The sequence below is a fragment of the Rousettus aegyptiacus genome, unplaced genomic scaffold (assembly GCF_014176215.1).
Source record: "Rousettus aegyptiacus isolate mRouAeg1 unplaced genomic scaffold, mRouAeg1.p scaffold_m13_p_16, whole genome shotgun sequence".
NCBI classification, from domain to species: Eukaryota; Metazoa; Chordata; class Mammalia; order Chiroptera; family Pteropodidae; genus Rousettus; species Rousettus aegyptiacus.
Window position 1 is genome coordinate 22,262,329 of NW_023416291.1, and position 16,918 is coordinate 22,279,246.

General features: G+C 39.1%; 1 protein-coding gene across 3 annotated transcripts in view; it reads right to left on the reverse strand.

The window, feature by feature from the left end:
• PINX1 (PIN2 (TERF1) interacting telomerase inhibitor 1) overlaps nucleotides 1-13,434 on the reverse strand; it is a 68,152-nt gene extending 54,718 nt beyond the window's left edge. The window contains exons 1-5 of one of the 3 annotated variants that reach the window (XM_016160920.2): nucleotides 13,291-13,434; nucleotides 8,066-8,175; nucleotides 6,288-6,380; nucleotides 4,415-4,493; nucleotides 3,143-3,202 (exon numbers count right to left, since the gene is read on the reverse strand). In XM_016160920.2, the coding sequence (XP_016016406.2) occupies nucleotides 3,143-3,202; nucleotides 4,415-4,493; nucleotides 6,288-6,380; nucleotides 8,066-8,175; nucleotides 13,291-13,309 (361 nt within the window). In that variant the 5' untranslated portion in view covers nucleotides 13,310-13,434. Of the gene's footprint in view, nucleotides 1-3,142; nucleotides 3,203-4,414; nucleotides 4,494-6,287; nucleotides 6,381-8,065; nucleotides 8,176-13,279 lie in introns of all 3 variants that reach the window. The other 2 variants (XM_016160922.2, XM_016160921.2) reach the window with 2 other exon arrangements.
• Nucleotides 13,435-16,918: the final 3,484 nt, after the last annotated feature.

The window sequence follows — 16,918 nt, forward strand, 5'->3', positions numbered from 1 at the left end:
GAAGGTCCAACTACAACAAAAACTGGAAACAACCCAAATGTCCATGACCATGTGAATGGATAAACAAACTGTGCCATACTCATACAATGGAATATTACTCAAGAATGAAATGAACGACTGATAAATGCAACGACATGGACAGAGCTCAGAAGTATGCTGAGAAAAGAAGCCACATGGAATAGACAATACAGATCTAATCTACACGGACAGATCAGTGGTTGTCTGGCACCAGAAAACACGATGGGTGGGGGGGAAGCGGCTGACAGGGAAGTGACTCAAGAATATTCCCTGGAGTGATGAAAATTTCTTTATCATGGTTATTATGGTTACAAAGGTCACATGGTTACATTTGTCCAAACTCATGAAACCACACCCTCAAAAATGGGTACATTGTACTGCACATAAATTAAACCTCAGTAAAGTTTACTTTTAAAAAAGATTACAGGCAGAGTTCTGCTTTCAGTAATGGTGGACTGGCTAATTTTAACCATCTCTTTTGCTAAGAAAACCAGAACTAAATATTGGGGGTGAGAGTGGGGGTTATTGCTCAAAGATATTACCGTGTGGCTAACAAAACAGCAAAGAACTACAGAGTCACAGGGATAAGGAAATCCAGGGAGGTGAGTCTGACATTTGGGGCTTTTCCCCCCATTGACTGTCAACTCCAGAAAAGGAGTTGAGAAATTAAGCAGGACATTCAAGGAATGTTAAAAGTTTTTTAAAAGCGAAAAGGAGAACTAAAATCAGTTTGTATAGAAATTTTGAGTTTTGTAGCAAAGGAGAGCAGAAATAACAGTAAAATGAGGTAAACAGAGTCAAGAAAAAGATTTAAAATTCATTTTTAAACATTTTTTTTGAACAGGACATAATGCACATGGTACAAAATTTTAAAGGTACAAAGAGACTACAGTAAAAGCTAAGTTTTCTTCTCATCCTGTTCCGCAGTCACTTAACTCCTCTCCTTAGAGGCAATCACTGTGTGATCAGTTTCTTAAGTATTTTTCTGGAGATACTTTATGTATATAACATATACTCAGAATAGATATTCTAGAGATATTCTATGTAAATCAGCCTCAGTGCCACATATTTTGGGCCAGATAATTCGGTCGTCAGGGTTGTCCTGTGCACCATGGGATGTTAAGCAGCATCCCTGGCCTCTACCCTCTAGATGCCAGAAGCACCCCCATGCCCAGCTGTGACAACCAAAAATGTCTCCAGGCATCGCCAAAATCACCCCTAGTGAGAACCACTAGTGTATACCCAAGCACAAACACACACGCCCTCACTATTTTTTTCCTACAAATATATGCCATTCACACTATTTTTCATCTTCATTTTTTTTTACTTTATAATATTAGAGATCATCCATCAAATTTTATTTATATCTTGCTGTCATTAGTATAGTATTTACAATGTTCATTATCTTAAGAACATTTTATTTTGTTATTTGGAGATTTAATTGATGACACCTAGGTATCAAGCCAAAATTCATCTACCTAAAGGTATCGCTCTTACTTGTTGGCAGTACATCCGAATCGCAAACACTGATCAGGGGAAATACTCTCTGCAACTAATAACAATAATGATAAACATTATAGCAGTTAATAGCTATTAAGCATTTAACTGTGTTAAGCAGTGTTCAAAGTACTTTAGCTGTATACTTTAGCTGTATATTTAATTCTCACAACAACCTTCTGAGGATGATATTACCATCTCCATTTCACTAAAGAGGAAACCAAGGTACAGAGACATTCAATGATGAATTCAAGGTCACACAAGTACAAGTGTCAGAATCAGGATCCAAATCCAGGCAGTCTGGTGCTGGTGTTCATCTCTAAACCACTACACTCTATTACTCTTCGGTCAAAACATACAAGTCTTATATAATCATGTTTACATTCATATCTTATTTCTATTGACGTCAACTGTGATCTTGAATAGAAAGATGTTTTTGTTTACTTAGTAAAAGCTAATGTCCCTGGATTTTACTGCTGCATATATCCTGCATTTCCTAGTACCAGCCCAATCAGTGTTTTCACAAAACATTTTCCTGATGTTTTTCTTTGGCTAACATTTAAATGACCATCTTTTAAAATAGGACCAGCTAGGATAGTTCTAATAGTTATCCCATGGATAAGGAAAACTGTCTAAGTTAGAGATTCCATCAAGAAGTCTAATCCGATTAGGGAAAATACAAACAGAGCACCTTTTCCTTCATGCTTTTGGGATTACTCTCATATACAGCACGGCAACAGATCTTCTCACAGTTAGATTTGTGTTATAATTTTACCAATTACTAGCTACCCCTGCTAGCTACCTCCCAAGCAGGGATTACGTCGGCACATACTCGAGTCTAACTTCATATCCAACACACAGCTCAATAAATGTTTGCTGAACTGAAGTCTAATTTTTAATTTCACTCCACAAAGTTCTTTTTCCTTCAATTTAAGAGTTTTTGACTGTTCACTACATGCCAAACACTGTGCGAAAGGACTAGAAATTCCTTATAAAAATGTTTGCAGAATAGAGCTCAACAACAAAAAAACATGATTCGAAAATGGGCAAAGGACTTGAAAAGACATTTCTCCAAAGAAGACATACGAATAGCCAACAAGTACATGAAAAAATGCTCATCATGATGAATCGCTAAGGAAATGCAAATCTAAAGCATAATGAGTTATCACCTCACACCCAGTAGGATGGCAACTATCAAAAAAGCAAAACTAACAAGTGTTGGCAAGGATGTGGAGAAATTGAAACCCTTGTGCACTGTCGGTGGAAATATAAAACTGTGCAGCCACCATGGAAAACAGTATGGTAGTTTCTCAAAAATTTTGAAATCAAACTACCATATGATCCAGTAATCCTACTTCTAGGCATATAGCAAAAAGAACTGGAAGCAGGGACTTGAAGAGACATTTATACATCGATGTTCATAGCATAATTCACAATAGCCAAGAGGTGCAAACCAAGTGTCAATCAATGGATGAATGGATTAAAAAAATGCGATATATACATAAATGAGATATTTTCACCCTTAAAAGGAAGGAAACGGTATGACACTGGATGCACAACTTTGAAGACATTATGTTAGTGCAATAATCCAGACACAAAAGGACACACACTACATAATTCCACTTACAGGAGGGCCCTAGAGTAGTCAGATTCAGAGAGACAGAAGTGGAATGGAGGCTGCCGAGGGCTGGAAGGAGGAAGAACGGGGAGTTAGTGTTTAAAGGGTACGGTTTCAGTTTTACAAAGTGAAGAGTTCTTTGGATGGATTGTGATAATGGTAGCCTGACAATGTGAATGCACTTAATTTCACTTAACTGTGCATTTAGAAATGGTTAAGACAGCACATTTTTTGTGTATTTTACCACCATTAAAGAAAATGTTTGGGGAGTGGCTCCACAGTATAGTGGTTGGCATGTCTGCTTTACATGCAGAAGATCCTGGGTTCGATCCCCGGCAGAGCCACGGCCCATACCCCAGATGCACCAAGCTCCGGGAGCACCAGCCAGGCCCCCCGGTGCGCCAGGCCTGGGATGTGCTAGGCCCCCGGGATATGCTGCGAGTGCACGGGAGGAGACGCCCCACCTTCACTGATCCAGTTCTTAAGGGGAGATGGCAACATCTGTAGGTCAGGGGTGGAAGGTGGGTGGGGGGAATTAAAGAGGGGGAAAAAATGTTTGTAGAGGGGCTAATAGTCTAGATTTCTTCAGTGACTATCCAGCAGAATTAACTGAAGTTATGTCCTTGCCTTCCAAATAGACATGTGACAAAAAACTTCCTTTAAAAACCTAAAATCATACCAGATGCCCATAAGTTCGAGTACACTCTCCATGTCCTTCCCCCAACTGTACTATCTTTCTGTCAATTTACTATGAAAAGACCGATATTCAGTTGTTTCACTTCTAGTTCCTATAACTTAGAATACAATTTTTAGTAGAGTCCCTGCAACAAATTTACTCAAGCAATGTGACTCTCTTACATACATTCATAGGTAAAACATATTCTACTAGGTAGAAACAACACTAAAAAGGCTTTACTATTAAGCCTTTTGCTGGCTGCTAATTTATGGTCCCACTTGGTACTTCTTGTTTTGTATTTTTAAAACAAGTTCTAGTCATACTCATGGATCTACAGAAAGATCACTTTACTATCTGAGGTTGAAAACAAATGGATTTATCTTGTCATTCTCAAACTCAGAATGGAAAAAAGTGTTTGTTTTCAACTTAAGGTTTATGTAATGAAAGCACCATTAAAATGTAAACAAATGACTATTTGTAATAGCGTCCATCAATTAACTTTCGGTAGTATGATGCTTATAGCAAAATAAGTTGGTAAAATATTTTAAATTTAAAGATTATGTCTACTATAAATCTAATGGATAACAAAGTAATGGTTTCCCTACCTGTTTTTTCCTGCCCATGACAAGTGTTCAGTTCAGCCAGAAGATGGTTAAAGTCATCCTGATGAGCAATCCAGTTGTCCTGAAAATACCAAAACAACCGATTAGAGGCAAGTCTGTAGCTACGCTGGTTGAGATAAGATATTTTGAAATCAAGGAAATCTGGTTAATGTGAAATTTTAAATGTTTCATCAAAATATTTTATAAATTTGAACAGAGAAGATCTAATATAAACTTGAAATGCAAATTACTTGCATTAGTATTAAAAGTGGGTTCTTTAGAAGCTCAAGTCCTGATTTCAAATGCGGACAATTTATCAATAGTCAATTCACAGGCAAATAATCAACAGGCAACCTGTATGCTAAATATTAAAATAAAACAAAATAATTTTTTTCTCACTACAGGAAAATTATGTAAGTCAAAGAAAAAAGCAGTGGTGGACTTGGTTCTCTTCTTTGTTCATTTGGAACTTCATATATTTTGCCCAATTCTATTTGCTGGCATCGAACCCAGTTTTATAAAGTTAACACTGAGGAAAGGAAGAGGATGGACTACGAGTTCCCTGAATCAGTCAGCACACATTTGTAAGGTGCTGAGCTCCTAAGTTCATTATAACAAGAGAATCTGGCTTTAAGAGAGAATGAACATCGCCAAAATAATCTAAACCAGTGGGAAGCAAAGTATCAATGTAGGAATTTGCCTCACACACGCTTTTTTAAGACTGCTTAAAGGTTAAAGCATATCTAATAGGTTTATTGGGCAATGTTTTTCCTAAAAAATCAAGCGTATCTATACATCTATCTCTCAACAACTACCTTCAATATCAGACTTATATAAACTCTTCCTTTAGTTGTTTAAAATTTTAGCTGTTGGTACAGAAAATTTTAGCTTATCTAGTCTCCTACTCCGTCAGTGCTATTGAACTAATCAAAGTAAGTTGACCCTTGAACAATACAGGTTTTGATTGTGTGGGTCCACTTACATGCTTCCCTCCACCCCCGAGAAATACTATATTTTTTTCTCTTCCTTATGATTTTCTTAATTTACTCTGTTGTAAGAATATAGTATATACTAAATATAACATACAAAATATGTATTGATCAACTGTTTATGTTATCTGTAAGGCTTCTAGTCAACAATAGGCTATTACTAGCTAAGTTTTTAGAGAGTCAAAAGTTACACCTGGATTTTCAAATACGCAGGGGTAAGCGCCCCAACCCACACATTGTTCAAGGGTCAACTGCAATTTAGTTTACCTAAAGTAATTCTCCGAATTTTCTACCAAATTCTGTTAGTTGTAAAAATTTAAGAACAAAGCTTTCAGCTTAGACACGTGCTAAAGCAAATACTGAAAATGGAAAGCATGATAAGCCAGGCATTAATTTTAATTACAGTGTCATATTTTCAGTGTCAGTACTTAAGAGGAAATGTGAATAAATTCAACTGTGTATGGCAATAGTCAGAAATAGAAAATGGGACAGGAAAAGAACACCACTTTCTTGCAAAAGAAACTTTTAGTTTCTTTCTGAAACTAAATGTCACCAACTTATAATAATATAAGCTAATATTAGAACACAGGTAAAGATGAAAATTCCTGTCTGTCCTGAAATGAGTATTTCTATAAAAAATACTTTTTGAAAAGTTTAGCAATAAAACTAATTTGGATCTCTTAGACATAAGTAAAGAATCTCAAGAGGACAGTAAGGCAAGGTGAGAGCATGACACTTGATGAAGAACCAGCTTAGTTACGGACTCTTTACTTAACCAAAACGTGGGGGATACACTTTGAATGATTAAAAACTGAATTAAAATTTATAAATTTCTTTAAAAAGTCAATTATCCAAGGAAAACACCTAGCAGACACACTGTTGCTCACTTCATTATTGATTGTGGCTCCAAGTCCCAGGTGGTTATTTTTAACTTGAACTTTAATATGATCTGTGGCTCCTTGCTCTTGAGCCCCTAAACCCTGTGGAGATTAAACATAAAGAAAGTTAGCTTTTTTAAAATCAGGTATGAAGAGTAATTATCTCTATGTTTCTTCATCAACCATTCAATTAATCACTAGACATCTAGGATCAAGGCACCATCTGTGCCCTCAAAGAGGACACCGGCTAATGGATTCTTACAAGATACACCTGTAGTACCAAGGATGTACTTACAATAATGAATACTGATTCTTCAACCTGAGACCTAATTTAAGCCCCATGTAAACACTATGAAGAATGTGTCTTTTCCTGATGTCCTACTAGAAGCCCACTGGAAGTATTGTTAGGTCTATGGTTCTCTCCATTAAATAATTTTATAAAACAACACTGAGAAAGGGGAGAGGGGGCTCCAAGTCCCCTGCATAAATCAATACTCATTCGTAAGATGTCCCAGAGAGCTCAGTGTACTGGAGAACCTAAGAGGCACCCAGAGTGGCTTCAGCAGCATGAATGAAGAGAAATTAAGATGCTTTAAAGGGGATACACCTCACAGGACCTTCAAAATTGTGATAGAAATTTGGATCTTATTTTTTAAAACAATGGGAAACAACTGAACTTTTTAGCAAGAGAATGACATGATCTAATTTCTGTATTTTAAAAGCTCATTCTGGCTGTTGTATGGCAAATAGCCCAGAAGAGGAGGAGAAAGGAGATGGGTAAGTAGTTGAGAGGCTACTGTGGTGATCAGGCCAAGTGATGGCAAGGGTTGGACCAGCCTGGTGAGAGATGAAAGAGCCATAATGACTGGGAACATGGGAAGGAAGAGAAATGGAGGAACCAAGCAAGACTCCCAGTTTCCTGGCTTGAGTAAGTAGGTAGACAGGGACAATAAGCAAACATGGGGGAAATTTGAGAAGAAAAAGATCTAAAGGATCAAGAGTTTTATAATAGAAATGATAAATTTGAAATGCTTACTCAAGTGGAAACATTAAGCTCAGAGGACAGAAATGGACTAGATACAAAAAAGTGACAGAATTAGATAATTCTCATAATTTAGATAATTCAAAGTATGGAATGAATGAGTTCATCTGAGCAGAAGCACAGAAAGGATCTGGGGCTGAACCCCAGGAGTTCTGAAGCTCAAAGACTAGAAGAGGAAGAGCCAACATTAAATTTAGGAGTGACCAGTGAGGCAAAAGGAAAAAACAGGAGAGAGGGCCAGACAGAAGTATTTCGCAGAGGAAGCAGTCAATTATGTCTAATGCTGTTAAGAGATTATGTGAGAACAAAGAAGGGTCCATTCGATTTGGTGAAAAGATCATTAAAGATCTTGACAAGAACCATTTGAGTATAGAGATGTCAGCAGAAGTCCTATTTGAGTCAGGAATAATGGAATGTGAGGAAAAGGAGAAAATGTATAATAAAGTATTATTACTCCTGACAATATAAAACTCTGTTGGGCAAGTATGATTCCAAATGAAAATAATTAAAGGGCACTGTCTATAAAAGATGCTAATCACATAGTTTAAATGATAAAAAGAGTTGATATTTATGTTCCATTCTAACTTTATAATCACAAGGTCATTACAATTTACTTGTTTCTCCAAATTCACTTATTTAACCAAAACATAAATGTCTAGCAGCATCCAAAAAAAAAAAAAATGCGTTCTTCTGATTTGTAATCTCTTTATACGGCTCCAATTTCTTTTGCTTTTATGCAAAATACCTTTCCTTTGGACCACCCCATCTTCTCCAGCATCCTCTGGCCAAACTTGGAATCGTCATTACTCCATGCGGTGTTTCTTGGATCCACAGCCCACTTCTGCTTCCGCCGACCTGCAAATGATAAAGTATCTCATTAGCAACCTATCTTTCAAACCTGGAAAATACTACACAAATATACACATATCTAATATATACATACTTGTATAAACTATGAAATGCATGATATCTTAATACAGATATCAGATTCTGCATCAGACTGGATCATTTACCTGGTTTCCCCAATAACTATATAATCTTAACATATAAATTGATCTTATAAGACAAAAATTAAGATATTCCCTCCAAATGTGACAAATCGAGATACAGATATACCATCAGTTGGGCCTTCCACATTCAGCTAAAGGCAGCAATTTATTAAAGCACCTGTAGACACAACGTCATCATCATCGTCATCATCATCAGTAGCAGCAGCAGCTGTGATAGTTTTTATTGCCACATATTATATGCCAAATGCTACCCACACATTATTAGATTCAATTTTCAGAGTTACTCAATAAAGACAGATATTCTTAGCTCCACTTTTCAGATGAGAAAATCTGAGGCTTAGGGACAGAAATGTGGCCAACGAACGTCCCCAAGCAAAAATCAGAGCCTCTACACAAAGCGAGGTCCTATTGCTGTCAAAGTTTGTACTCTTAGTCTGCAACATTCAACAGTCATTATGTTCCCAGGGGGAAGAGTCAACTGTGCCCTCCACACACATGATCTACAGATACTAATGATCCCATCCCTTCTCATTGAAACGCCCTAAAGTCACATGAGCCTTTCTATAAACGTCCAGAATAAATTATCTGCTTCTTTTTTGGCATTTAATTAACATTCTCCTGTATTATGGCTATTTATATCCATCTCTTACACTTTCTATTAGATCATAATCTCCTTAGGGCTCATATTTGTGTCTTATTTGTTCTTATGTTCCATTGCAAGAAGTAAAAAACACTTTTTATCCATAGCAGGAGCTCAGTAAATATGTGAATGAATGTACAAGTGAATGACAAATAAAGGAAAGAAAAGAGACAAGGAAAGGGGAAAGGAAGAAAGAAACATAACTGAATTAAGGGACTACTTTGAGTCTCTTCAAAGTATTTTTTTAAATGCATATAAATTGGGAATCCAAATTTATCATTGTAGTTTTAAGGAAAATTATGGCAGTGATCTCAAAAGTTCACAGAAAAGAACATGAAACTCAAAAGTAAATTGTGGCCAAGTGAGAAATTTGGAGGTCAAGTGTCATTATCATTCACCTACTGAACCAATCGAAGCACAGTATCTCACTTTCAACTGCAGCCTCATGCCTTGGCAGTCTCATAAAATAATTTTTTTAAAAATAACATCCTCCAGTCAGAGAGGTTTACTGTACTGCATATAAAAAGACCCATAACTATACATAACCTAACAAAAATAAGTGAACCTTTTACAAACATGCAGGCAGAAAAAAAAGCTACTTGTAAAACAAAACAAATTGGGCCAAAATTAATAGTGTTTTCTAGGAAAATGGTGACCCAAAAATGCTACTCGTGACTGAGTTATCACTTTACTTATCTTAGTAAATACTCAGCATAATGTTGCCTCTGCTGACGACCACCACCTCACAGACCAGCCTTGTTAACCAGTGTTCTCTGTAGGCTGCAGACGGGTGTGTGTCAGGGTCCATGCCTCTTACAGTAGTGCTTGTCAAGGCCCTCTGACTGTGGCTTGTATGAAGGAGATTTTCGGGGAATGACTGAGCCTGCCCTCTGCAAGAACTGCATACAGTGGATGTCACTGTACAGCAGACTGTAAGGCTTACATGAGAGACTGGATGGGTAGCCAAGGTCAGCGCCTCTTTCCCAGAAAAGTGGCAGGTATCCCTCAACCAGTGAGGTAGGGCTGTTTTTCCCAAATGAGATGTTAAAGGTGAGGAGGGACTTCCCATTAAATTAAAAAAGAGTAACACCGGTCAAACAAAATTTAATAGTGTTCCAGACTACGAACTTCCCGAGACTTTTAATATGCAAATGTGTAGATCCTCTGAGCAGAGGACAGAGCAGCACTGCCATGTTCCCCTTATTTGACCAGAACCCTATTTGCCTAGAACTATCTGGCTCTCGTGTTGTGAAAGTTTACGGGTTTAGGAAATCCTGGCAAGGAAAAGACTGTCTCTGGTCTGTTCAGATTACACCTACTTTTACATGCACCATGTTACTCATTCCACCGTCTATTCTGTGCTCGGATGTCAGCTTTGTATACAGAAAAGACCTAACACAGCAGGCCTGACTCACAGCTTCCCCTCAAAAGGCTTCCCAGCAAGGCTGGCCCTTGGCTGGGAACTTGGACTTCAGGATTCCTACTATTTTCCGAAATGTTAAGAGACACTCGCTATGCTCAACTGTTCAAACAAACAGTATGGTTTATGCTGAACGCCTGCTTTCCTTCTGGGAGTCTAGAATGTGGGTACACGCCTGGCAGTGGCTGCCTACAAGACAAAATTTTTTGCCTATGGTAAAAATCCCTGGGCTGAAAAAAAAATTACTGAGTGTTTAGCAAGCTTCCCCGGTAGGCAGCATTTCACATGTGTTACCAAAACTTGTACCGGGGGAATTAAGCATGTCACGAGTGCCACTGAGAGAGGACTCTGGAAGTCTGTGCCTGGTTCTCCTGCACTTTGCCCCATGGGTCTTTACCTTTTGCTAATTTTGCTTTGTATCCTTAAGCTATAATAAATCTTAGCCATGATTACAACTATATGCTGAATCCTGTGTCCTGAGTCCTAGCAAATCACTGAATCTGGGGATGGTCTTGGGGACACCTGACACTACGTAGAACAGCAGTGTAAGGGACACAGGGCCCAGAATCTAGAGAATCACTGTCTAGAATGATGTGTTTAACCATCCTCTGGCGGGACTCCTCCTATTTGGAGATCTAATTGTAAATGGTTCTGTCAGGATATTTTAGGGTAACACCAATAAACCACCTTCACAGGACAGCTACAAGGGATTTCACCTTTCAGTTACTGCATGCCTAATACCACATGGTTTATGTCAGGATTCAGCTTCCTCTGAAAGGCGTGTTGAGTTCCAAGAGACAAGGGCAGAAGTTTTGTCTTTTTTATTTCAAAGACATTTTCAGATATTCAAGAGCATAAAATATATAACCCATGTAGTCTCATTAAAAAATCATTCAAGACATTTAAAGTGGAGGAAACTACAGTATATTTTAATGCAATAAGCATTAAAATCCATTAACTAGTGTTGCAATTTAATTATTATGTTAATTATAAAATGTAATGATTCCAAGTGTCAAAAATTGGTCTGAAAAAGAGTCTAAAAAAAGTCACACCTTGATTATAATCTGGGTCTAAAATTCCAAATGACATAAAGATCATTAAGTGATTAAGAGTGGTTAATGAAATTCTTGTCCTACAAAGGTGGAGGTTTGTGTAAGCTGGTTTTCTTGTCTGTAACATCTGATAATTAGAGAAACACAGGATAAAGTGTTTTTGAGAAACACAAAGAAAATTACTCTAAGATTTTTAAAAATAGAATAAGTGCCTGTGAAGATAAAAGAAAATACAGTCCACTTCCAGAAGTGAAAATGTTCACTACTAACGTTAAGTAGAAGAAAAAAAAAGTAGGATACAAAATTGTACCTATAGAATGACTTTAATTTTATAAACTATCAGAGAAAATAATTGCTGGGTGGTGAAACTATGGAACTAGAACTTTTCTATGCTTCCATATTCTCATTTCTAAAATAAGAATACCATTCCTAAATATCTAATTGTAAGGGATGTCAAAGACATTAATTTAGCAAAATTTTTAGCAAACCACAAAATAGTATGTAATATCATGACAAAGATTTGAGAATCTGTAATCATGGTGGGTAGAGAACTGAAAATATTCCCTTGAAATCATGCAATTTGAATTACTGATGTCTACAAACAGACGTTACACCTATTTACCACTTCATACTTTGAGCTATTTTCACATTCACTATCTGATTGATTTTTTTAAACCAACCTAGCGATGAAGATAATAAATGAAGTCTTTAATAGTCCCACAGAAACTGGTCACGGGAAAAGATATAAATGAATAGGAGAGTCAGGGTCAATGTTCCCTAGTGCATGCAGAATTAAACACACATCAAAGAATATTAAAACTGGAAGAGAGCTCAGAGATTAGGCTCTAAGTTCACTATCGAAAACGTATTCCTTTCTATGAGTCCCTGTTTAAAAACAGTAGAAAACTGCAGGTCCTAGCAAGAACATAAAAATATAGATATAACTACATCAATTTTTTCACTTTCTAGCTCAATGATTTGGGGTGAATCCTTTTTGTTTTGTGATCACATTCCTCCACCTCCTTAGATAAGAGGATGCTGACAGCATTTATTTCACAAAATTCCTGTGTAGTTGCTGCTGGTCTTGTTCAGTAAGCAGTTTCTGTTCATCGCTCACTACACTCTTCCAAAACGCTATAGGGCGTCTCTTCATGACTAAAGCACGACTGTCCTCTGGTGGCAGGAAATCTTAGCTACAGCTACCATTCAGAAGTTAAACAGACGATCAGAGAGAGAATTAATGAACTGACGGTAAAGATCAAAGGCAAACTGAGGCAGGATAGGGCACTGTGGCTTACACTCGTGTCAAGAGTTCTAACTCCCACAAAGTCAAAATCGCCAAAGTCTTACTTAGAATTACTCATTAGCCCTGCACTCCCTACAAAGGATCTAACTTCCTGTATTTGATGCTCCTAATCCCTTTGCTTTTGTCTGGATTCAATACATCTTCGAGAAGGGGATTTCACTGCCTAAGGAGATTTTGCAGGCCTAATTTCCTCATTTTAACCTAGGCGGCTGGGTGAGGCTCGGGGAAATGAAAAGAACCGGTCCGGGTTCCCACGACCGGTGTCCTGATTCATTCAAACCCACCGCGCGCGTGCTCAATACTGAACACGACATTCACAAAGTCTCTTTCACTAGCAGGCCAACTTTCGGTGAAGGCTGGGCTGGGAAATCTCCGCAGCAGGCAGAGTGAGATGAACCCGGCTTCCCAGTGTCCCCGCCCCCAGCACCATCCACCTGATTGCGTGTCGCCCACCCGCACGCCCTACCACTGGGTCTGGCCAGGCGCGTCACCCTGAACTTGCACCTTCGCGCCCCGGTCGGGCCTTCTCACCCAACACTCACGCTCAGCCAGCATGGACATGTCGCAGAGCCTGTGACGCCACGGACCTCTGGACCTGAACTACTGGGGCTACTGGGCAGCCCGATCACCGGGAAGTTGGAATCAAGGTACTCGCACGCCGGGTGCACAGCAGCCGCGAGGGCGCACGCTGGTGACGTCAGTGAGGAGCGACCGGCTCCTACACTACGTGGCGGCGAGTGGGCGGGGCGCGGATAGCGTGGGGGCGAGGCGATCTGAGATGAGAGCGAGTGCGGCCCCGGGTGGGGAGAGGTCCGAAGTGTCCGGGTCTCAGGGAGGTGGGGCGAGAAGTAACGATTCCTTCGCTCGAGCAAGTTCCTGTACTAAATGATTGGATATACGTAAAGCCTTTACAACAGTGTCTGCCGCCTGATTCCTAACAGGCCACGGACCGGTACCGGTCTGCGGCCAGGGGTTGGGAACACCTGTTCCAGAAGCTCAAACGGAAGACAAAACCTAGCCAACAGCAGTGTGAAGAGAGGATCGCTATTGATCCCAGTCCAGAAATGCCTTCTGGCTTCCCAGCAGCAGGCCTGGCCTGAGATTTCGCCTCTGTTTATACTTCCTATCAAAATATTATGGCTTTAAACTTTAGCCATCACAAAATCTGTAAAGCTCAACGATGGAAAATCACGTCCAGAGATCAAATTCATATAATGACTCAAATGAAAACAAACAAACAAACGGATTTCCTCTCTGCCTTATAATTGTTTTCTTTATTGTCTTAGATAAACCTTCTCTAGCCTTTAAGCAAGGAGGGCAAAGTTAGTTTTTGTATCTTGAGATGTTTTCAGAATGGCAGGTGGTGGAGGGGAGGGTGCTGGTGACGGGGGCGGAGAGAACAAATAGACGTAAGGTGGGAGTTAGGGTGGTGAAAGGAGGATAGCGTGGTGGCTGACTTAGTCACCTGCTTGAGAGATTTCTAGACCTGAGATGCTGGCTGAGGACCCCTGTCCTGAGTGTGGGAAAGCATCGTTTCAGGCAGGGGCTCTACTTTCCAGGTTATGAATGAACATTCTTGAATCACCTAAGAAGGTTTCCCAAGCCTCACTTTTAGCTCTCTCTGACCGCTTCTAAAATCTTGCCAGCTTCTTCTGCTCTGTAGGTAAGCAGTCCACAGCCCATGAAGTTCTGTTGGTGTAGCCTATTTTCCCTACAGTGATTTTCCTTGGCGCAGTAATTAGTAGAGCAAGTTCCAAAGTTAGAAGCTTCAAATCTGGCTCTGATACCTGCAAGTTATGCAGCCTCTTTGATTCCTCTCTGCCATCCCATGGGATTGCTGTAAATATTAAATAGAAACTCAGAGGGACGCCTAGTGAGTTATGACACTATTCTACTGCAAGTGGCCACTGGTGTTTGCCCTGAAAATTACAGGCAGCTCAAAGGGCCACATCTGCCCCATCTTTATTCTTCATGTCCCTCTTTCATCTTCTGCCACTTACCAGTTGTTGACCTTGCATAATGAAATATTCTGTGCCTCACTTTCCACATCTGTCTAATAAGGATTGTAATGGTACTGCCTCAAACAGTTGTGACGCTGGTTAAATGAAGTGATTTAATGAATGTCCTAAATGAGGTACTAAAGTAGTTTAGGACACCAAGGCCACCGTCTTTATCTGACCAGTAGTGATTCAGTGTGGATAAAAGAGGAGAGATTTTTGAGGCAGGAGGTTGTCTTTGGACGTAGAACCCCTCATAATTGTAGACCTGGTAATTCACTAGCTGGGGTCACTGCAGATTGAGGAGGTGGTAAAGAGAAGGCCATGATCGTGGAGCACAAATACCCACATAAGGAAATCTCTTTAAGTCCTTTAGGATATTTTTTACCCACACAGAGTTCATCCGTGTTTAGTTCCTTTAAAAAACTTTGTTATGAGATTAAGTAAATAATACTATATGCAAAACTGTAGGTACCCCATATTTTAAAATCCCACTTTTAAAAATAAAGTGTGCGTGTATATATATATATATAAATGTGTGTGTACACACACACACACATATATAATAATCTATATATGCATACAAATGCTGTTAGAATATGCATGGAAAAATTTGGGGAGACTATATTCCAAATGGTTAATGCTGGCGTTTTCAGTGGAGTGGGGAAAGGAATTAGAGAAGACTTTATTTTCTGCAATATATATTTCTGTATTGTCAGAACTTTAAAATCATAGCGTTACTTCTTTATTATATCAGCATAGTTTAAATATATATGTATATACATACATTCGATTTATTAATATGTGAAAAGGGGCATGCATGCTCTCTTGAAAAAGTATTGTCTGTATGTGGGACGTTCATAAGTATCTTGCCTGGAAATTTAACTCCGTCTTATCCACTCAATCTAAGGTATGCTGAAAACCTGTTATAGGCACAGATGCCAGAAATCTGCCAACATTTTAGCATACTCCCGAAGCAGAAACACACGAATAGGGAAACAGCAGACTGCAGTTGGGATCCCATGAACACACGCTCACTCCTAACACATACTGCATGTTTGCAGCAACTCTGCTCTGCCATGACTCCGAGTTACTTCAGACTCATCACAGCTTTCTCTGTGACTTTCCAGCTCCTACTTCTGAATTCATATCTTTTAGGGATCTTTGGCTTCCAGGCTCCCACTTCTTGATCCTGGTCTGACTTTCTTTGGTTTATTGGCCCCCAATTTCTTGATTACCTCTCACGCCCCAGGCTCTCAGCTCCATACAAGCAGCCCTGCCTGGAACTAGTCTATGATACAACTCTATGGAAATTTTTAGATATCTGAGAGGGGAGCTCTGAAGAACTTAGTAATATGGCTTTGAAGCTCCCTTCTAATTAAAATGACAACTGCAGTATTTGCAGGCAGGCCAGCCATCTATGGCCTTGGTTTTTGTAGATTTATTCAGGTTGTCGCTCATGTCAACAGTCTGTACCTTTGTAGTATTCCAAGGTATAGAAGTATCATTGTTTAACCATTCACTTGTTGAAGGACATCTGGGCTGTTTCCATTTTTTGACTATTACTAGACATATTCCTATACAGGTTTTTGTGTGAACATAAGCATTGCAATGGCTAAGTCATAAGGTAATTGCATGTTTAGAGTTGTAAGAAACTGATAAAATGTTTTCTAGAGGAACTGTACCATTTCACTTTCCCATCCACAATATATGAGTGGTCTAGTTTCTTCGCATCCTCTCTAGGATTTGGTGTTATCACTATTTTTTAGTTATATAGCCACATTATGTGGTCTTAATTTTTCATTGCCCTGATGGCTAATGATGTTGAACATCTTTTCGTGTGTTTATTTGCCATTCATATGCAATAGGCCCCCCATTATCTGCAGTTTCACTTTCATGAGTCTTAAATTGCGCGCCATTCTGAGTAGCATGATGAAATCTTGTGCTGCCCTCTTTCTTTCCACCCAAAACGTGAACCATCCCTGTGTCCAGATCTCCACGCTATATGCATTCCCAGCCTACTAGGTGCTTAGTAGCCTTCTGGGTTATCAGATTGACTGTCGCAGTATCACACTGCTGGTGCTCAGATAACCCTTATTTTACTTAATAATGGCCCTAGAGTACAAAAATAGTGATGCTAGCAATTTGGTTATGCCAAAAAGAAGCCATAAAG